The following is a 23154-nucleotide window of genomic DNA, read 5'->3' as shown; positions in this document are numbered from 1 at the left end:
TGTAAAAAAAAATATAGCACTGTAAATCTGATGGTCAGCAATATATACATAAGCTAAGCAAGTTTTAAGTCTGTCCTTCTAATGGTAGAAGGGATTAATCTTTCCTGAAAAATCCAGTGGGAGGGAGACACAGGGCAGATAGGAGCATCTCCGGTCAGTGCAGGGGGCGTGGCCAGCACTGTGACGTCTCGTGTACAGACACAGAGCTGCTCTCTCCTGCATGCCACACTTGTGCACGAATCATCATCAGGTTCTTGGTTCTAGGCTGTTCACACTTTTTCATTGCAATTCATGTTAGCTCGTCATTCTTCAACCGTTATGTTATGGCTCCGCGAAAGAGTATTAATTCGCCAGACAGTTTCTGTTTCATCTGTGGTGAATATACAGTGTTGAAGCATCAGCAGAATATTACAGACTTTGTGAAAAAAGTATACTTTGCATACTTTGAACTAAAAATTGGAGATCAAGATAAAGTTTGGGCGCCTTATAAAGTGTGCAAACGGTGTGTTGAGGACCTCCGAAACTTGTTCAAGGGTAAGAAAAAATCTTTCTGTTATGGGATTCCTATGGTATGGCGAGAGCAAAAGAACCATAGTGATGACTGTTACTTTTGTTCATGCGATGTGAAAGGATTTAATTCCAAATGGAAGCATTCCATTTCATATCCCTATCTTCATTCAGCAATTTGTCCCATCCCCCATGGCACAGATATACCAGTACCCAAGCCCCCTGCTACCTTGGAAGAGATACCTAGCTCTGATGAAGGTGAAGTCATACCTGAACCAGATGACAAATCAAGTTCTGACTTTGAAGATGATACAAGACCAAAATTGTTTTCTCAGGAGGAGATGAATGATTTGGTAAGAGGCTTGAATCTTCCCAAAGATGCTGCTGAGTTACTTGGATCAAGGCTGAAAAGCAGGAATTTATTGTTGCCGGGAGTGTCATCTTCATGGTTCAGACATCGTAAAAAGGAGTTTGTTCCTTACTTCGCCCAGGAAGACAAGTTGGTTTATTGCATCGATATCGAAGGTCTGATGGGTCAATTTAAAATACAATATGATTCAGAGCAATGGTGTCTTTTTATAGATTCTTCAAAAAGAAGTCTCAAAGCAGTTTTACTCCACAACGATTTTTACACTTCCATACCTGTAGGTCATTCCGTACACTTGAAGGAAACCTATGAGAACTTGGAATTGGTTCTTCATAAACTTAAATATGAAGACCATGGTTGGCAAGTGTGTGGGGACTTGAAGGTCTTGTGTATGCTGCTCGGGCAACAAGCTGGGTATACCAAATACCCTTGTTTTCTGTGTCTATAGGACATTCGAGACCGACAAAATCACTGGACCAAGAAGAGTTGGCAGCCAAGGGTGCTAACAGTCATTGAAAAAAATGTCCTCGGAGAAACTTTGGTACCTTCCCATAAAATTCTTCTACCACCTCTCCACATAAAATTCTGATTAATGAAGGAATTTGTAAAATCACTTCCAAGAGATGGAGAATGCTTCAAATACTTGGTCACCAAGTTTCCATGCCTGTCGGAGGCAAAATTGAAGGAAGGTGTGTTCGTCGGATCAGACATTAGAAGGCTTAAAGTTGATCAAGAGTTTGTCAATACCATGACAAATCCTCAAAAAGAAGGGTGGATTGCATTTAAAGAAGTACAGAAATTTTTAGGCAATAACAAAGATCCTCACTACAAAAAGATTGTCGGAAGAATGCTGAAAGCATTTCAAGCTTTAGGTTGCCTGATGAGTTTGAAAGTGCATTTCCTCCAGTCCCACCTTGACTACTTTCCTGAAAATTTGGGGGCTGTGAGTGAGGAACAAGTTGAACGATTCCACCAAGACATTAAAGAGATGGAAAGGAGATACCAGGGAAAATGGAGCATTACAATGATGGCAGACTACTGTTGGATGCTTCAGAGAGACATTCCAGATGCTACTCACAAGCGTAAATGCACCAAGAGGAGCCTCACAAGGAAGAAGAATCGAGTTTAGTGTGTGTAGGTGAGCTCATTTCAGTTCAAAAAAGGATTTTCATAAAAAATATTGTAATAAAACTTTAATTTTATAAGTCTATTTCCATTTATTTTGAGGTATTGCCTTATTTAACATAGTTACCTAAATTGTCAGGAAACGTGATGTCCTATGACAAAATGGAGGTCATTTTTGGATTCAGCGCACCAAAAAACAAAGATTACGTGGAATAACCAAAACAGCTTTCAAATTTTTTTTTGCAGACCTGTGTTCTTTATCATCCCTGAGATTCAGCTGAATCTGTTGTTAAGGAGGTTAGATCATAAATTACACAGACTTAAATGCAGACACTTTGGTATTTAATTTGTAATTTAATGGATGCAAATTTTTAGCATTCCTTTATCATATTCCTAAAAGCTTGATTTGTTAATGCCACTTAGAGAGTTTACCTTGAAAGCAGTATTGACTTTTGGTTCATTATCTTTCACTTTAATTGATTGGGCTGTGAATAAACAACATGTACAGGTGTTGTATATACCACTTTGGCGGTATGCAGAATCATAATGTATGATTGTATAAAATAAATGGTTCACCTTACTGCATAATCAGTTGTAGCAGATATGATTATGTTAAGAATGATAAGAATGTCAAAATAATGGTGTGATTGAATGAGCATGTTTTTCTTTCTGTTTTTTAGATTAGCCCAAAAAGTGATGTATGGTCATTGGGTTGTATTTTATATTCCATGACTTATGGAAAAACTCCATTTCAGAACATAACAAATTATATAACAAAACTTCATGCCATAATTGACCCTAATTATGAAATAATGTTTCCTGATATTGCAGAAAAGGATCTTCTAGATGTCTTAAAGGTAATGTTTTGTATCTCTTTTTTATAATAATTTCACGCTCTTAGAGATAATTTTCCAAGTCATGATTGATTTTAATTACGTTTAACTATCCTAGAATATGAAGGCATAATAGGTTTCTTGATTTCATATTTCTTGATTTTATGTATATATTCTTTAGCATGATTGGTTTTATTTTCAATTATTTCCTAACTTTATGTCACCCCCCCCCCCCAGAATTGTTTAATTAGGAATCCCAAGCAAAGAATATCTATCTCTGAACTTTTGATCCATCCTTATGTACATCTACAGTCCAATTCACAAACAGGTAATTCAACTTTTCTAATAGATATTACTATTGTGTTTATTCTACCAAAATTATTTTGTTTAAAGGTGATTTTTTTTAAAAAAAACAACTATTTGCAGGTTAAATTATGTATGCTATCTTAAGTTAGTTCGCCAAGTGCTATGTACCAAAATTTTCAAACAGCTTTAAATCAAATCATAGGGCATGCATCTCAAACAATTTAACTTTAAATTCTTCTAGGACATCAAAATGCAAAAGGAACATCAGAAGAAATGAAGCGTATTCTTGGTCAACTTATCGGCTTGAATTCTCCTAACTCTATTTCCAAAGCTGCTAGAGTAAGTAGATAAGTAATATCACTGCTAGTATAATTAAAATGATAAATAATAATAAAATCATGTTAGAACTATATATTTCTTGCTCAGAGTTTCTTCAGGGGAGAGAGAAAAGGACTGATAGAATGGTGAATGTGTAGTGAGAAATGGTTTCAACTGTTAGTAAGTAAATGATAAGGAATTATGTTAATGAAATAGAAGCTCTTGTAAAGTAGACAATAGTCAATAGTTTGAGTTAGATGAAGTGGGACACTCTTCTACACAAGTAGTCCTTTCTTAACATCTGTTCATTCAGCAAATGTTCAAAATTATGACAGTGCTAAACAAAGGGACTTATCACAGTCCCCACATTTCTGGCTGTTTCCTTGCTCTCATGGTCACACGGACAAAATTCAGGCTTACTTGCATCTGTCTATATTTATGATTGCCTCTCGGCCAGTTGCTCCCATCTCCCAGCCCTATCCATTGCCACACTGTGTGCCACTACTGTATTGGGGGAGCCTTTGTGCCACTTTTCATGCTGGTGTTGCCAGGGCTTCTCTCATGCCACAACCAGGGACACTTTGTGCCCTGGCCAAGGCCTGTATTTGCACAGAAGACCTTAAAAGAGTCCTCCTTTCCCACCAATGCAGCAAAGCAAGAAAAGATAAAATGAGCTGTGGATAATTGGGGGAATTTTTTAATTTTATTCCAGGAAATTGACCGGGGGGGGGGGAGATTTACAATTTACACTATGTGTTCTAATCTTGAGGGGATCAGTATCATGAGTATAGTATTCCTGAATGTCTTTAATTCCAGCGCATTCATTAAGTGTGCTTTGAAATACCAAGTAAACTCTTTTAAATGAACAAGTTTATAAATGGGGAAGTAGCCAGTTGATTTCTCATGGATTTCTCTTGATTTTTTTTTAAAGAAAAAATTCATCATGCCTATTTGAGTTTAGATACATAAATAAAATATTTAATTAGATGATGTGCTTCTACTTAGTTTGATCAAAATAAGCAATATATAATGGGGGTGGGTAGGTGGGATGGTTTCTAATGACTTATATTTATGGACATGATCTCCAATTCCTTTTGAAAATAATTGCAGATAAATACATTAATCCTTTCTTTTAATAAAAACTTTAAATAACATTTTAATTAAAATTGTTTTTACTAAAATGGTAGAGAATCCTTATAAGAAAGTATGAAGATACTCTAAATTTAATTAATTATTAAACCTAGCTCTCCTGAACATGACCAAAATAAATTCCAGAAGATTATTTGCAATATGTGTTGGGAAGAGTAAGGAAAATGTGTGAACAGAAGCTGTGCAATTTATTTTATTCAAGTAACTTGTGTCTTTCCAAGGCTATGTAAATCAATGAGATTCAACTGTAAATTCGCAGGTATTGCAAACCCCCCCTTTTTTTTATAAATGCACAAACACTTTAAGCCTCAGAAATATAACTTTCTCACTAGTTGCTTTTGATCCTGAAAATTATTTTGCTATGTTTTGCTGCATTTGTAACAACAAGAGGTTTCTTTGATGCTTATTTCTTTTTTTCCTCCAGAAGAATAAAGTATGTTACATAGAAAGCAAGAGGAAAAAAATAAGGGCTGCATCAAATTGTGTTACAAATTCTGTTATTTGCAGGATGTGTGTAACATTGGAACTCCCTTTGTATGCTTTTGCTGTGCTTGTGTAGGTACTGAACTGGCATTTACACACCACTACTGCATAAGTTTTAGAAAAGAATAGCAAAAATTTATCTCTAAGTGGCTGAGAGAATGGAAGAAAAATAAAAGCAAAAATAAAAACTTGGGGTGGGAAGTAAATATTTATTAAGAATCTGTTTGAGATGACAAAAAGGATTAAGCTCAATGTTCCATGGGGTGGGGGGGGAAGAAAATAAGGGGATTTGAAAGTAAAGAGGAGAGATTTAATCATTTGTCTTGTCTTTTTAAATTTCAGACTTTATATGAGCAGTGCAACAAAGGTGAAGGTTTAGATGTATCTGCTTTTTCAAAATCTGACAGTCGGACAACCTGGAAAACAAAGTAATAAGGCCTGATTTACAAAAGATATAAATGAAAATAAGATATTCTAAGCAAAGGCTGGTCACATCTGGGTATATTTGTCTTGCCACTTAGAAATGTTTATCATCATTTTTTTCATCTAGTATTTGCATATGACTATTATGGACCATTCCTGCTATATAACATGCTGGTCTGCTGTTATATTTGGATAGCAAATACTTGTGGATTAGTTGATTAAAGCTTAGCTGCGATTCTGAATCTTGAGAGAAATATTTTGACTTGTTTTAACATGAACTAAGGAACTCTAGTTCTGGACAACTGTCTAACAATCAAGTCAATTATTTTCTTTTCTATCAGATTCAGCTGTCATTTTTTTCATATTTTGCTGGTGGTAGATACTATAAAAGCAGTACTTCAAATTATGCTGCTTTTATTCATTATTTTACCCTGTACATATTCCTGTGGAAATCTTTTTGATGTACAGATGATACAATCTACTGATACTGATGTTCAACTTTGTAAATAAAAAGATACTCATCCTGTGTTAATCTTGCAGTTTCTAAGTAAACAGAGCATCCTATAAAAATCAAATATTTTGATTTGAAAAGCTTAACAAATTAATGATATTGAAATTGTAATCTATTAATTCTGGTTCTACAAATTTGTTCCTCTTTACTATTAAGCTTGGAGATTTTCTTTTAATTTTTGATTTACTGTAACAATGTTATCACTTAGACTAACTTTTTGTGATGTGAAATTTGCATTCCCATTTCCATATCCTAAAAAAGATAAAACAAAACAACAATAACTAAGAACAATTTCCTGTGCATATACATTATTCCCTGGACTCACTCAATTAATTCTTCCCTAACAATCACAATGGGCATGTGCCTAAAACACAGATAAATGTCCTAATCCTCACAAGGTTCTGGATTAACTCCTTAAGTTCTCAGAAATAACATGGATTACCTTTTCACTCTGAAATATAACACTACTTAATCACAGATGATTCCTCTAAAATATTTTATACTCTCAGAAATCCTTGGGATGCCACTCCCTTCCCAAGGAATGGGTGTAGAAGATGACAGGCAGAATCCTCCAGGTCTGAGGCATCACAGGAGGAGTCAAAGGGATGGGTTGGGAACTGGATAAGCACGCAAATAAGTATAAGTATAATCCTTATTGTCGTTGTACTTAAATACAATGAAATTGGTTTTAACCTCACTGGTGCAAAATTATAACAGAAACGAAAAAAGAAAGAAAAAGAAAAAAACTGCCTGTGCATGGAGTGATTGTGGTTGTATTTAAAAGTCTCACTGCCCAAGGATATAAACTATCTTTAAACCTGTTTGTTCGGCTGGCTATACTTTGATGTCTTCTGCCTGATGGTAGAAGTGCAGAGACACTGACCAGGGTGTGAATCATCTCTGAGTATCTTCCTTACTCTGCTAAAGCAGCGAGATCTGGCGATGTCATCCAGTGATGTCAGAGGGCAACCAATGGTTTCTTGTGCCGAATTGATCACTCTCTGTAGTGCCTTCCTGTCGGCAGCTGTTAAACCAGCATAGCATACTATAATACAATATGTGAGACACTTTCTATGGTGGACTGATAGAGGTCATCAGCCGTTATTCCACCTAATTTTTTCGTAGGACTCTAAGGAAATGAAGTCTCTGTTGGGTCTTTCCAATCACCAGAAATGTGTTATTTTTCCAGGTGAGATCTTGACTAATAAGCACTCCCAATAATTTAAAAGAGGAAACCCTCTCCACACAGCTCCCCTCGGTATACAGTGGGCAGATTCCTCTCTGTGCTTCCGGAAATCTAGCACCATCTCCTTTGTCTTACTAGTATTTAGATGTAAGTTGTTTCTTGAGCACCATGCGGATACCTTCTGGACTTCTTCCCTGTATGCTGATTTGTCCCCTCCAGTTATGGAGACCCAGCACTGTTGTGTTGTCTGCAAACTTTACTATGATGTTGGATGTACAGCGAGTACAGGTATGGGCTGAGCGCCCTGAGGGGAACCTGGGCTGAGCTTCAGCGTGGAAGATGTAAAGGACCCAACCCTTACTGTTTGTGGATGATCTGTCAGGAAGTCTTTGATCCATTCACAAGTGAGAGGAGGAAAATTCAGGTCAGTCAACTTTTCAATGAGAATTCCTGATAAGATGGTGTTAAAGGCCGAGCTATAGTCAATTATTCTGACATAATTCCCAGATTTCTCAAGGGGGCTCAGTGTAATATGTAGAGGAGTGATGGCGTCCCCTGTCGACCTGTTGCTTCTATAAGCAAACTGGTGTTGATCAAAATTTGGTGGAAGACAGGACCTGAGGTGTTGTAGGACCAGTCTCTCAAAGCACTTCATCACTATAGACATCAGTGCAAGGAGTCTATAGTAATTCAAGCTTTTTACGGCTGCTTTCTTCAGAACTGGGATAATTGTGACTGCTTTCAAACATGATGGGACTCTAGCCTGTTGCAGGGAGAGGTTAAAAATCCTTGTCAGGACCCCTGTTAATTGGTCAGCACAGGTTTTTACCACTTTCCCCAACACTCAGTCTGGACCTGCAGCTTTGTTGGGATTTACAGCCTTCAGCTCAGCTCTCACTTGATGTTCATCCAGGGTGAGTGGCTGGAGGTCAGAGGGCCACAGAGACTGATCTTTTGACCTCAAAGCGGGTGAAGAAGCTATTTAGCTCCTCTACTAGCAGGGCATCAGCATTGGCTATTTTTTTCCTATTGCCCTTATAGTTGGTTAGGTGTTAGTTAGGAGATGGTAGATTGACAAAACTAGTCTAGCCTCTTTCTACAGTTTCTCTTTTTTAAAGCAGATTTGATCTATTGCCTTCATTTAAAAAAATAGGTCTCTTTTTAGGATGTTTTGACTTGGTAATTTCATGGATGTCTTGGAAATATAGAACAGTTTGCCATTATCTTTTTTTACAATTATGTGAGGTCCCCCATCGGTTTCTCCTGTTCCCAGTGCAGTCTCCAACCATGGATTTCTTTTTAGTGATTTCCCATCTAAGTACAAAGCAGGACTAGATGCTTCTGTAGTTAGACCAATTTGGTCAAGGGAGTCTAAAATTGACATTTAGTTCAATGGTGGTGTTTCCTTTCGTGTAAATTATTTGATTGTAATTTATTCAGTAGACTATGATTAAATAAATGTTTTATCGCGAGGTATGAATAACAGCAAGGAATAATTTCTAAAGAATTTTTAGGCAACACACCCTCCCCAGTTTATTTCTGGAAATGTTGGTATTTCAACATTGCATCAACTCATGCTTGCTTTAGACAGGTTCTTTTCTGAATTCATAATAGTTACATTCCAAATTTCAATTCAAATCAAACAATTAGCCAGATATTTGCCAGAACTTTCCAGATATACTGTAAGTTAACCTACACGCGCATGTATCTTATTAGAGTTCACTGACAAAAGGGTGAACGACAAAACTGCGCCCGACTAAACTGCGTTGCTGACGTCATCAACAGGGCGACAACAGCGCGGAGACAGAAGCGCTCTGTAAAAGTAACCCTAAACCTAAACTTAATCCCTAAACCTAACCCTTAACCTAACCCTAAACCTAACCCTTAACCTAACCCTAAAGCTAACTCTAAACCTAACCCTTACCTTAAGTTAAACCGGCTTTCTTTTGACGCGCTATTGTAAAGCGCCCTTCTTTCTCTGCGCTGGCTGTTGTCGCCGCGTTGATGATGTCAGCGACGTGGTTTAGTCGGGCGCGGTTTTGACGTTCGCCCTTTTGTCGGGTCACGCCTTATTTGACCTATGTTAAGATGTCATTTATCAAGGTCAATTGATGGACAAAACTCTGGATACGGCCTTAGATTATTTTTACGGAAAGTGGTATCCTCATAAAATTCATGTAATCACATCGTCGTAAAATATATACAATGTGATTGCGCATTTAGATTAGTGTGACTTCCCTATCACTGAATTCAGTGGGGCATGCTTCCATTGTGCATAGGTTGAGTATTACAGCATTTTTGCTGAAAGCCTGCACATATTTTTAATAAGTTTAACTCTTAAATTTAAAAATGCTCCAAATGATGATGAATACACAGACAGAGTAGTACAAGTGAGCCTTGACTTTCTATTGGTTACTTAGCGACCATTCAAAATTATGATGGAGAAACACCCCCCCCCCCCAAAAAAAGCTATTTACAAAGTGGCTTTGAATTTCCCAACATCAGGGCATCAATTAGAGCGCTCAGCTTCTGACCGCATTTGGGGTGCAGCAACCGGCCTGCAATTGTGTCTGTCTGTAGCGCCCCACAGTGACGTGACCATGATTTATAACAGTTTTACTGGAAACCTGCCTTTACTTCTGATTTCTGGCAAGAACTACCCTATAGTGAATAATGGATTAGCTTAACAACTGCCACAAATGAGATCATAAAAAACCGGGCGACTCACTTTATGATTATCATGACTTAGGACTGTAATTGCCAGGCTCAATTATCATTGTAAGTTGAGGACTGCCTCTACTATATGCATAATCATTTCACATTATTTAGTGAATGAGGTAAGAGAACACATTAGCCTAGATGTGCTGTTTTTTTCAGTTTTGTACAGAAATGTTCCTTTATGGTAAACAAAGTGATGAAAATATTAAACGTAGAAAACATCCCCATCGCTTTTCTTTCCTATGTCCTCCAGGGAAAAAAAAAAAACATTACCTTTTTGTGTACAAATGATAGTTGGAGTGTACAGAAGACTTATGAGAGCCCACGGAATGCTAGGCCTCCAATTCAAAATAAGCCAGTGAATAGTTTACGTCACTGTTTTCTCAACCTTGCAATTTACTAGGAGTTGAGGTTCACGTATCTTAAAAGTTGCCAATGTTGAAAGACACCGATCTACGTAATGTATTTGTCCGATATTTAATCACAAGTCACATAATGAGAAATTGTTCGCTCAAGGAGCAAACACAGGAGATTTTTCTCTCATGTTCAGTCACGTAGGCACACAGCTAGGATGGGGCCCTTAGCCCTCTCTGGGCTTGGTTGTTTTCTTGCAGATATGTCATTACCCAAACTAGGTAACATCATCAGTGGTACCAGCAAGAAAACAATCAAGCTCAGAGAGCACCCAGCACCCCTCCTTTCAACCCTGAGCTATAAATATTCTCCTTCATTAATGAACATGTAAATTTGATCCCCAAATGCTAAGAGGCAATGGAAGCAGAGTATTTTTCAGGGATTTCTTGGGAGGGACTACACCTGATCTACAATCTGACTCTTCACCTCAATACTTCCTGCTGGCTGAGAGAACAGCGCGAGTGCTGCAGTCATGATATGCTGATTCTAATCGGGCTGATTACTAAAATCAGGGTGGCTCTTATGTTAGAAGAGGTGCCCAATTTCAAAATGTACGGCAGTTGGGTCAATGACCCAAACACTTGGCTGTGTTCACTTTCTTGGAATAAATTATATTCTAGGTCCACACATTAGGTAACACCATGTTTTACTTAACCATAGTGTGCTGATTAAATCAAAGATGAATGGTAGGCATGAGCCATGGTTTTAATATAATGATGGGTTCGTATTATAAATTCATATCATTTTGTATTTATTTTGTCATGTTTATGTAGAAAATGGTGACCCTTTGAGAGCTGTATGCAACAAAATTTCATTTTAATGTATGCCGATTAGTGTACATTCAAAGTGACAAAGTTATTCTAAGTAGGTGGTAAATTGTACAGTCTCTTTTGGGTCAGGCGTGTATCCTCGCGGCCACATGATCAGATGCACTGTTTTGGCTACAAAACGGGCACCGGTTATTATTGCTTTCCTCAAGACAATTCTCCAAATTTCCAAGCTAAGCTCCAGCCCTGCTATTTCTTGGCTTTCCCACCCATATGCTAAGTAAGCCTATCCTGTTTACCCTTTTGAGATCAGCTCAAACCAAACCAGGCCTGGTAAAATGTGTGAGCCTAGCTAATTGTATCTACTGATACTTCAGAGAAGATAAGAGAGCCGGTTTGGTATAATGGTTAAAGGCACCAAGATAGAAACAGAGACTGTGACTTAATTCTCTCTTAGGCACAAAGCCAACTGGGTGACCTTGAGACAGTTACTTTCTCTCAGCCCTAGGAAGAAGGCAATAGCAGTTAGCAATAGCAGTTAGACTTATATACCGCTTCATAGGGCTTTCAGCCCTCTCTAAGCGGTTTACAGAGTCAGCATATCGCCCCCAACAACAATCCGGGTCCTCATTTTACCCACCTCGGAAGGATGGAAGGCTGAGTCAACCTTGAGCTGGTGAGATTTGAACCGCCGAACTGCAGAATTGCAGTCAGCTGAAATAGCCTGCAGTGCTGCATTTAACCACTGCGCCACCTCGGCTCTTTTGTGGGCAAACACCTTCTGAAAGACCTTGCCAAGGAAACGGCAAGGACCTATCCGGGCTGTTTCCAAGAATTGGACATGACTGAACAGAGGAAAAGAAAGCATAGGATTGTGCTGTTAACATTGACTTGAAAATGAATACGCTATCGTTTTCTTCATCTGTGTAGTCTAATTTTGCTCCATTTCAATATACAATGGAACAAACCATAAAGGAAATTTTGCATGGATGCATATATATTAGGGGTGTGCATCTACTTTAGTTAAATCTCAGCCCAAAATTCCCTAGGCTTTGAGAAGTCTGAGATTTGTTTAAAGAAAAACAAAGTTTCTTTAACAGCAGAAATATAACCAATTAAATTATAGACTATATTTATACAATATGCTACCCTAATCGCGTTTGTTTGATGCTGGCTTAACATAAATGCCCTAGTATTTTTTTAAACCTATACAACTATATGTTGTATAGACAAATTGTACTCTCTTAAGGGAAGAGATGTGATAAGTTAGAAGTCTCCCTAATGGCGCCTTCTTGATCTTCCTAAACAACGAAGAAGGAAGCAACCACCAGCTACGCAACCAAATCCACATGTGCATTTATCTGCTTTAGGGAAAAGACAGCAGAGAGGAAAGGCAGTTTTTGTACATAGTCTCTGCCCAAACAAGAGACTAGAAGAGAAAATCCAGATATGGCCACAAAAGCATATCTTAATGTAAATCTCCCACCTCTAGTGGCTCATTCTTTTAAAGGATAACATCACTACAGGGAACAACAGTGTCTCTTTCCCCTCATTCAGTAAATGAAGTCAACTTAATCTGTAAAAGTATTGTTCATTGTGTTAGTATTTTATCAAATGGACAAGGAAGATTGTTGGATCAACATGTGTCAGACAACATGCTGAAAACTATTTCCAATCTAGCCACCGTGCCACTTAATTCTATCAAGCATTGGGTAAACTTGCTTGTATGAGTCTCTTTTCCATTTATTGCGACCTGATGGGTGGCATTTTTGTCCTCAATTTTCCTTAACGGTATTTTTTTGATTAAGTATAGGTTTAGTTTCTCCACAAACTAAGCGTACTGTAATCGCATCAATTGCTAAAATTGATACTCTTACTAGTGAAAGTGAGAAATATGGCCCAATAAATATGTTTGTTAATCAGTCTATTTTGACATCAGAGCTGATCTACTAAGCCTTTCTTTATAATACACTTGATTGCTATATTGAATGAAGCCATCTACGGAACTGCTACAATCAGCTGCCAAACCTGTTTTGTGCTACCTTTTACAGGTAATCCTTGACTTATAACAGTTCATTTAGTGGCTGTTCAAATTACAAGAAGACTGAAAAAAGTGACATGACCATTTTTCACACTTACAATGTGCAGCATCGCCATGGTCACCTGATCAAAATTGGGATGCTTGGCAACTGGCATGTATTTATGAGGGTTGCAGTGTCCTGGATTCATGTGATCAGCTTTTGTGACCTGCCAATGTGGGAAGCCAGATTCACTTAACAACCATTTTACTAACTTAACAACTGCATTGATTCACTTAGTGGTGGCAAGAAAAGTTGTAAACTGGTGCAAAAACTCATTTAACAGCAGAAATCTTGGGCTCAATTGCGGTTGTAAGTCGAGAATTACCTGTAAAAAAGACATCACGGTATGGAAATGCAAGGGAAAATCAAGGAAAAATACAAAATAGGCTGACTTGTCTGTTTAGTTGCTGGAGCTTTTGGAGGCAGAAAAAGTAATTACCTTTCTTAAAAGTCATTTTTGTAGGGGACTAGAAACAGGTTGTGGTATAATGGGCTTATAAGGCGGGGAAGGGAAAAGAACTTCCAATTCAGCTGATGGAAAACACTTCACTAGCAAAAGAGGAATATCGTTTTCATACACACAAATGCAGAGAATTACATTTGTCTCAGGGTTCACCGACAAAAGGGCGAACGACAAAACCGCGCCCGACTAAACCGCGTTGCTGACGTCATCAACAGGGCGACAACAGCGCGGAGATAGAAGCATGCTGTAAACTATAAACCTAAACTTAACCCCTAAATCTAATCCTAAACCTAACCCTAAACCTAATCCTAAACCTAACCCTTAACCTAACCCTTAACCTAACCCTAACCCTAACCCTTAACCTAACCCTAACCCTAACCCTAACCCTTACCTTAAGTTGAATCCGCTTTCTTTCAACACGCTATTTAAAGCCCTTCTTTCTCCGCGCTGGCTGTTGTCGCTGCGTTGATGACATCAGTGACGCGGTTTAGTGGGGCGCGGTTTTGTCATTCACTGTTTTCACGGGTCACGTCTCAGCTGCTATAAAGGGTAAGAACAGCAGCTCAACATTTGCTTTGAAAGTGCAGAGGTGAGTGAATTGGCTATTAAGTATCCCTGTAGATATTCTGTGAGTTGGGTGCATCAACAATGATTTGTTACTACTATTTTGAAAATTAAAAATTAAGGCCCAAACCAGGAGTGAGCGATACTGATTACAGATTGAATACTGTATGAGAACATGTAGCAAATTGACTGAAACCAGTTTATGAACTCTGCTTGGCGCAAAGAAGATCCCAAGCTATGTTTGAGCCACAAATAATTTTGCTATGTGGTTTGAACCCCTTGTAACTTTCTGCAACTATTCATTCATTTGTGTAAATACAAACAGGGCTCTATTGGCAGTGAATAAGTGATGATTTATTTAATCATGGCACGTTGACTAAACCTTGATGTACCCAATTTGCAAAGCTAATCTAAGGCCTTAGTAAGGTATTACTGTAATGAGCGAAGCAAAGTAATTATGCTGTATCAGAAATTTCTTTTTTTTTTAAAAAAAAGGAATATGGAAAAAAATATTCAGGCATTTGACTGGCATTCTTATCCGAGAATCTTAGAAGCGAAAGATAGGAAATGATTTTTTTTTTCAAAACAAAACCCAAGGAAGTCCAGTTGCCTTTTGGAAAAGCCCCTTTGGGACTCCTGGCTGCCACTGGTATTATCCCTCCTGACTTTCCCCCCTGACTACCTGATCATCTTCGCTGTGTTTTTTCTGGAACTTGTATGTGATGGCACAGCTGATCATTCTGTTTGCCTTCTTAGATGTTTTAATTACAATCCCATCATTAAATCAGTTGTATCTTGCTACTATGAGATTACTCAGTCTGGAACAGGACAAGTAGCTTTCACCATTGTAGGTAGGTCAGTATTTTAATGGTGGTGGTTTATGTAAACTGTCATGTTAAAGCATGTGTATTTATTCTGCATCACTTTGAAGCTGAGAATGCTTTCAAATTTTAAGAATTTAAAATGCTTCCGTTTGGAAATTTAATGTGAAAGCAGTTTGATAAATTCCACGAATGGACTTGATATTCTGAAAACAAAAATTCAAATCTAAATATTGGATTAAAGAGGTACTTTTGAACTTTTTTACTAGTCATATGTAGAAACAGGCCTTTTTTTTTGCAAATCCAGATTAAGTTGATCCAATTTGGCAATTCATATTGATTTTCTAAATGGGTTTAAATAATTAAACTGAATCAATTTTCCAAACCAAATCTAGAATTTGCATTAAAGCTGTTCTGCACCAATTGCTAAATTTGAAAGTAGCCTGAAATTATCTTGAGAGAGATCCAAAGGAATCTTGTCAGCATTTTTTATATGACCTGGACAGCCTCATAAAAAGTCTGCAATATGAGCCGAGGTGGCGCAGTGGTTAAATGCAGCACTGCAGGCTACTTCAGCTGACTGCAGTTCAGCAGTTCGGCGGTTCAAATCTCACTGGCTCAGGGTTGACTCAGCCTTCCATCCTTCCGAGGTGGGTAAAATGAGGACCCGGATTGTTGTTGGGGGCAATATGCTGACTCTGTAAACCGCTTAGAGAGGGCTGAAAGCCCTATGAAGCGGTATATAAGTCTAACTGCTATTGCTATTGCTATAATATTAAGCTGACTTCTTGAGGATGCCTTAGGCCAGTGTTGGCAAACCTTTTTGGCAATGAGTGCCAAAGTAATGCCGGCAGCAACCCCCTCCCCCCCTGCTCCTTAGGACAAATTTTCATTCTGAATCCTAAAAACTCAAAAATTGTCGGAGCTGCAGCTTTTCCTCTCCTGCCTAGCGTCTTTTCTGACAAACGGCATAATTTTTCATGAGCTGCAGCTTCCTTCATCAGATGCAGTGTTTCAACTGATCAGTTAAGTATTAACATACTCTGATGTTTTCATCGAGAATCTGGGTTTTCACAACACAGCCTACATTTGACTTACTTCACCTAGGATTTAGCAAGGCACTGACAAATGATGGCCTTTGAAAGAGGCAGGATTAAAGACCACTGAAAATCACTGGAGATCAAAAGTTGTAACTGATATTATGAAGAAACTTCAAGAACCCTTAAACATGATCTGCATGCAATTCAAACATGGCATTCTGTTCCCAAGGATTTTTTACTCTGGATATTACTTCAGACCTTTTAATCTACCTTAGCATAGCATTGCCCCATTTATATAACTGTCAATTATTAGGCCACATAATTGTTGGTTGCATCTTAGATCCTTTGGCAATCAACTAATCCTGAAAACAGTGATCCTTTTAAGATGCCAGCTACTGTGCAAATAGAAATTTAGAGTTGAGAAAGGAATAAGTGAAGTATTAAAGGAGACCTGCATTGTTTGAGCTTTATTAGTTTAAATATTATTTGCTATCAGGTCAGTGTTGAATTTTAGTGACCACATAGATATTGTACAGGGTAATTTGTCCTCAGTTTGGTCCTTCAAATCTTCCAAACAGTGCACTAAATTCATCCACCATGCTAATGGTTGTCATCACATTCTTCCTTTCACTTTTCTCAGTGTTATGGATTTCTCAATGGAATTTGAACTTCTCATATCCAAAATGTGATAATTTAAGTCATTTGTACCTGGCTGTTGTTGTTTATTGGATTTATATGCTGCCCTTCTCTCAAAGGACTCAGGGCGGTGTACAACATTAAAAAAAACACATATTACAAAAGTTAAAAAGGAAATTAAATAAAGTATCCAAAAACAAACCCAATTAATATTAACAATACAATTTTAAAAATTAGATTAAAATTAACAATTAAATTAATCATTTATTTTATTCTGTTCAGGCCAGGCCGGCTTGCTGGAAAAGTCAACTTTTTAGGGCGCGTTGGAAGGACCGGAGGTCGGGGATTATTCGAAGCTCCGGGGGCAGCTCATTCCAGAGGGAAGGTGCTCCCACAGAGAAGGCTCTCCCCCTGGGGGTCGCTAGCCGACACTGTCTGGCCGATGGCACCCTGAAGAGGCCAACTCTGTGGGATTGTATTGGACGGTGAGAGGCTACTGGTGGCAGTAGGTGGTCTCGCAGGTGCCTAATTTATGACCTTTAAAGCCATGGAGCACTTTAAAGGTCAGAATTAGTACCTTGAATCGCACCCGGAAGACAACCAGCAACCAGTGCAGGCTGCCTAAAAGGGGTGTAACATGGGAACACCTAGGTACCCCCATGATAACCCGCGTGGCCGCATTCTGGACCAGCTGAAGCCTCCGGATGCTCTTCAAGGGCAGCCCCAAGTAAAGAGCATTGCAGTAGTCTAGGCAAGAAAGGACGAGGGCATGAGTGACTGTGCACAGAGCATCCCGATCCAGAAAGGGGCGCAACTGACGTATGAAGGCCCCCCCTGGTCACGGCCGTCAGATGTTCTTCTAAACTAAGCTGCGTATCCAGGACGACTCCCAGATTGCGGGCCCCCTCTGGGGGCTAAAATTTCTCCCCCTATCATCAAAGAGGGAACAAGATGCACAAATCGTGATGACAGAAACCACAGTCACTCAGTCTTGGAGGGATTGAGTTTGAGCCTGTTCCTCCCCATCCAGATCCGCACAGCCTCCAGGCATCGGGACATCACGTCGAGGGCATCGTTTGGGTGGCTGTGTGAAATAAAAGGTATGTTCATGAGTCATGGATAGATTTTTGCTCACTACTTGATACTAAGATAATTTACATTTAGTACTTGGATGGGAGACTGGAAGAACATCTGATCTCAAAGTTGTAGACTAGATAACTTTGTAAAGAATCATTGTAAAATATCATTTTTTTTGTAAAACAACATTTGTAAAGAATCATTGTGAAAAAAGACAATGACATACAACTTTATTTTTGTTTACCACCTTGACATTTAACAATACCAGGAGGTTGCTGGACACATTTTTTAGAACCTCACAATTCTATTCTTCAGAAGAGGAGAAAAGCACAAGATATCTATTTCATTAGCAATAATTCCCTGAAGCAATTTTTTTTAATACTTACATTGTTAAACCTTTTTGTTCCATCCCAGGTTACCATCAGCATTATTTTGTGTACACAGCAGAAATATGATATTGTATGATGCCATACTGAAGTCATTCGTGCAGTGCCCCTTACAAGGGTAATCTCTTTGGTGTCACCCCACTGGTGCTGTCCTGCCTCCAGCTTCAAACCTGGAGGAATCTAAACATCACAGAAACTGAGTCGATGATCAGTGGATCCCATAACAAAGAAAGAATAACATTTCAACATTGTATAAACATCAGTCTCATGTAAGTTTCTCCCAGAAACTGAGGGAGGCAATCCAAGCCAATTAATCTAAGGATGTATCTGCTCAATATCTATAATACCCAATAGCCCATCATAAGTCCGAGGAGCAGAAATCCGAAACACACAAATATTGAGAGCCAAGAAACGTTGTGAAAACAGGTGGGAGCAATGCTCTGCATATTTTTGAAATGCTGTATGCGGGAAAAAAGATTTTGTGCATCTTTACCAAAACTAGGAACAAATCTGTGTACCACAATATGACTAAACATTGCAAATTCAATGCAAAGAGCAATATATTGCTAATGTAGAAAAACCAGAAAGTATAATCCAGTATTCAACGTGTTTGCTTAAAAGTTGGCAGCATTTTTCAGAAGTGGCTTGCCTTTTCTCCATTTGAAAGTTGAAAGAGACTGACTGGTCCAAGGTCATTCATGCTTTGTGCCTCAGATGGGACTGGCACTGGCAATCCCCTGGTTTCTAGTCAGGTGTCTTAACCAAATTGACTCTACACATATGTACTTGCAGATTATAATATAGATTCCTTAATCACGGATAACCTTTTCTGTTCAGGGCTCAAGCCATGTGGCCCTGTCCAACAATAAACCATCTTTCCAAGCAGTCTCCAGTGTCTTCTTCCCCACTTGGAGCTGAACTCAAAAGGACATTTATTTCAACAGGCCCATTCCATCTAATCAATTGCATTGACCCACCCCAGGTGGGATGAATTAATGTAATTGGGACACGATGTTTCCCAATGTGATTGGGACAAGAGTGCACTTCCAGAAGATCAAGATCTGGTGTTGAAAGAAATGTCCTTCTGGGTTCAGCTCCAAGTGGGGAAGAAGACACTGGAGACATGGAGGCTGCTTGGAAAGATGGTTTATTGTTGGACAGGGCCACATGGCTTGAGTCCTGAACAGAAAAGGTGATCACATGCTTCAGTGTTGGTGGAGAAGAAGAGAGAAGGGCTGAGGAAGGGGCTTGCTAGGCTTTTTATAACCTGTTCAGTCCCACCTCTCTGTTTCCTGTTCCTGTGTAAGAAATGTATTCTGACTGGTTGTCAGACTCCCATGGTGCCATGCAGGGGGCTACTCTCTAGGCTGTGATGAGTTCTCAGTTGCCTTGTGGTCAGTTGAGTAATATCCCTTCCCCCTACAGCTGCAGTGAGGAGAAGTCTTTATTATGTAAAGTGGGCTAGCCTGGCCATCTTAATGGCCCATTAGCTGGGGATGGGCAAAAAGCTATAGGCAACTATTCTGTCTTTTGAAACATGTTTCTTTTCACATCCAGAGAAATATTCTGCCTTTTCAATATTTCCTAGGATATTTCATTTTTCTGGGAGAGGGCTGGATGATAACTTCCCACACTGGCTCTGCCAATTGGCATGGGAGTCTAGGAATGATATGCAACCCTGGCGGAGGTGATTGGTCACTGGAGTGCATTCCCTCTTACTCATTAACATTTTTACCCTCTAAATTTTTAACTTTGTTTTTATTTCTGTTTTTATTTACAAACCAGTCACTCAGGTGAGATGGGCAGTGTAGGGATTTGATAATTATGTTATTTAAACCAGTAACGCAATCCTGATCCCATCTTCCAAAATTACTACATTACTTTGTGTAAGGTGTTAAGCATCTCTTATCAGCCTCTGTAGCAATTAATAATTATTTTACTTCAACAATTACATGCTATGCAGATTTAACAGATTAACAGAGTTGGAAGGGACTTTATAGGTCATCTAGATTAACCATGGCCTGCTTTAATTTAGAACATGGTTCAAACCCATGGACAAGGGAGACAAGAAAAGACATTTTTATATAAATGCCGTGATTTATGTCAGAACACAAGTACCATATGTAAAGGTGGCATTTGTCCAATGACAACACTGCACATATATTTCTGGCATCATTGCATTTTGTTGTAAATGTTGCTATGTGTAGTTAGTTTATGGCTTGATATGCACTGGAAGTCTTTAAGAAGATGTTGGATAGCCATTTGTCTGAAACGATATAGGGTTCCCTGCCTAGGCAGGGGGTTGGACTAGATCACTAGAAGACCTCCAAGGTCCCTTCCAACTCTGCTATTGTATTGTATTATCGTTGCTACCAAGGTGCGAACCACAACATTGGAGTATGACGCTTGCTTTTCCCGGCAAAGGAAAACATGCCGTCTATACGATCTTATTACTAACTAGCTTCAGGCACTACTTATCAAACTAGAACCCGAAGTGTAAATCTACAACAGATTCTCTTGACCCTACAAAACGCTCCGCCCAAACACTCTCCTCTCACCGTCTGGGTTTTTACTCCATTGGCGTATCAACGCTCGCCCTCTGCGCACGCGTAAATCAAGCCCAGCTTCGCTCGTTCTTAAAGGAAAGCTCTGCTCCTTTAAAAAAGAACAAAAAAGCACCACGCACCGCCCCAGCTGGCAGGGCTCCGATTGGTTACTTTATCGTCGGCGCAGCGACCAATGAGAGGAGGAGAGGTCCCCGCCTGCCCCGCAACGTGCTCGCGCTCGACCCAGGGACGGGACCCCCGCGGTGGTCGAGATGGCGCTGGCCGGTCTCGCGCTCCGGAGAGCGGCGGTCTCCAGCCTTCGGCTCCGTCTCGCTACGGGGTCAACACCCCGGAGGCGCGCGGCCCATTTCGCATTCCAGCCGGACCCGGAGCCCACCCAATATGGTGAGCGCTTTCATCGTCCCCGGGTCCGTGCTAGTATCATAAGGGAGCGGATGCTGCTCCTCTGCCTCCCGACCTCTTTGCAGTCCCTTGGCGAATGAAGGGGAAGAAGCGAGTCAGTCGGAAGGACTCCCCCCCCCCCACTTGCTGCGGCTCTCCCCCCTCCCAGTTGGATGGTGGGATGGGGAAACTGGCATCTCTGCAAAAGGGGAGACGGTTTTTTTTTCGAAAGCCTTTAAGAGCGCAATAGGCTAAGCCAGTGTTTGTCAACCTTGTCAACTTGAAGATGTCTGGACTTCAACTCCCAGAATTCCCCAGCCAGCGAATGCTGGCTGGGGAATTCTGGGAGTTGAAGTCCAGACATCTTCAAGTTGACAAGGTTGACAAACACTGGGTTAAGCCAGGGTCTGATGACAACGGCGACCCCGCTGTGTTGGGTTTGTGCCTGTAAAAAGCCCTGCAGGCGAGTCACAAAGCACTTCCTCTTCCCTTGCAGCCTAAAACGAAGTTTCCACCACCTGTGTAGATGCAGCCACTGGTTTGATGTAGTACAAACGAGCTATGGTTGTTTAGGAAATCGTGCGGGATGACAATACATCAAAATAGATGGCAACTTACCAAGTTGCTTGGTTATAAATGCAGGTTGTCCCTTCCCCTTATTTAAAGTAAAGAGAGAGACAGATAAAGGACTTATGGGAAGAATTTTATAGAAGAGGAAACTACGAGTGCAGGTAGTAGTTCTCAACGACCACTAGTTTACGTGGTTAAGTCAGAAATTTCTTAATGAGAGGTTTGCCCCGTTTGACGACTTTTCTTGCCACAGTTAGCAATAGCAATAGCAGTTAGACTTATATACCGCTTCATAGGGCTTTCAGCCCTCTCTAAGCGGTTTTACGGAGTCAGCATATCGCCCCCACAGTCTGGGTCCTCATTTCACCCACCTCGGAAGGATGGAAGGCTGAGTCAACCTTGAGCCGGTGAGATTTGAACAGCCGAACTGCAGTCAGCTGAAGTAGCCTGCAGTGCTGCATTTAACCACTGCGTGAATCACTGCAGCTGTTAAATGAGTAACATGGTTGTTAGGCGAATCTGATTTCCTTGTTGTCTTTGCTTGTCAGAAGGTCACAAAAGGGGATCACGTGACAGGGCAGCCGTCATAAATGTGACTGGTTGTCAAGCATCTGAATGTAATTCACTTAACCATGGGGATGCTGCAGTGGTCATAAGTGTGAAAAACAGTCAGGTCATTTTTTTTTAGTGATGATGTAACTTCAAATGGTCACTATATGAACTGTTGTAAATTGAGGACTATCTGTAGATGCACTTTCTCATTCATAGCTGAGGCCTGGCACCTTCTGTGGAGTGTTGCATTGATTGCCTTTGTAAATACAGAGAGCTACACTCTTGTGCCCTTCAATCTTCCATTTCTGTCATCATCATCATGGCATGTTGATGTATCATTTTGACAAAAGATCTGCATTTCGTTGTCCCTTTGAATACGGAAAGAACATGAGTGATATTAAAAAGCCCGCTTTAGGTAGGAGTGAAAGTAACACCTTATGCCAGACCTATATATGATATGTACTAATTGAGGTCACCTTTAAAATGTCATAATTCCTGTTCTGGGACTTTAATCTATTACTGGTCCTTCCATGCTAAGGTGGTGTGTTGCAGAGAGCTGCTTAGTTCTGAGGGAATTCCCCTCCATCTCCTAACTAAAGTATAAACCACAACTTTAACCAGTCTCCTTGTGCTAACCAAGCCTGGACAGGAGAATTCTATGATCAACAGAATTTGAGATATCTATGATCTCAGAAAAATTAAGGGTTAAATCATAATTATAATAAAATGTAAACATGAGCAGCAGGTGAACCAGCAAGATCTTTTAATAAATGGAAATGATTTTTTTTTAAAGAAACTTTTAATCTGGGAGAACTTTTATTTACTGGCTAACCAACCAAGGGGATGATTTTTGTGGATTTCCCTTCCTATTCCCTCAAATTGTTACTCATTGTTGAACAAACACAGTCA

At 39.7% G+C, this 23154-nt stretch overlaps 2 protein-coding genes across 2 annotated transcripts in view; both read left to right on the top strand.

The window, feature by feature from the left end:
- TTK (TTK protein kinase) overlaps positions 1-6043 on the top strand; it is a 44185-nt gene extending 38142 nt beyond the window's left edge. Inside the window, exons 19-22 of the mRNA XM_087718823.1 lie at positions 2680-2856; positions 3070-3160; positions 3380-3477; positions 5431-6043. Of these exons, the coding sequence (XP_087574949.1) occupies positions 2680-2856; positions 3070-3160; positions 3380-3477; positions 5431-5520 (456 nt within the window). The 3' untranslated portion in view covers positions 5521-6043. The remainder of the gene's footprint in view (positions 1-2679; positions 2857-3069; positions 3161-3379; positions 3478-5430) is intronic.
- Positions 6044-20936: 14893 nt separating this feature from the next.
- BCKDHB (branched chain keto acid dehydrogenase E1 subunit beta) overlaps positions 20937-23154 on the top strand; it is a 49781-nt gene continuing 47563 nt past the window's right edge. Inside the window, exon 1 of the mRNA XM_087718822.1 lies at positions 20937-21126. Within this exon, the coding sequence (XP_087574948.1) occupies positions 20994-21126 (133 nt within the window). The 5' untranslated portion in view covers positions 20937-20993. The remainder of the gene's footprint in view (positions 21127-23154) is intronic.

Source organism: Thamnophis sirtalis, unplaced genomic scaffold (assembly GCF_051295495.1).
Source record: "Thamnophis sirtalis isolate CommonGarterSnake01/CBP01778 unplaced genomic scaffold, rThaSir2_p1.2 scaffold_6, whole genome shotgun sequence".
Taxonomy (NCBI): domain Eukaryota; kingdom Metazoa; phylum Chordata; class Lepidosauria; order Squamata; family Natricidae; genus Thamnophis; species Thamnophis sirtalis.
The sequence above is the reverse complement of the archived record's forward strand: the minus strand, read 5'-3'. Positions and strand labels throughout refer to the sequence as shown.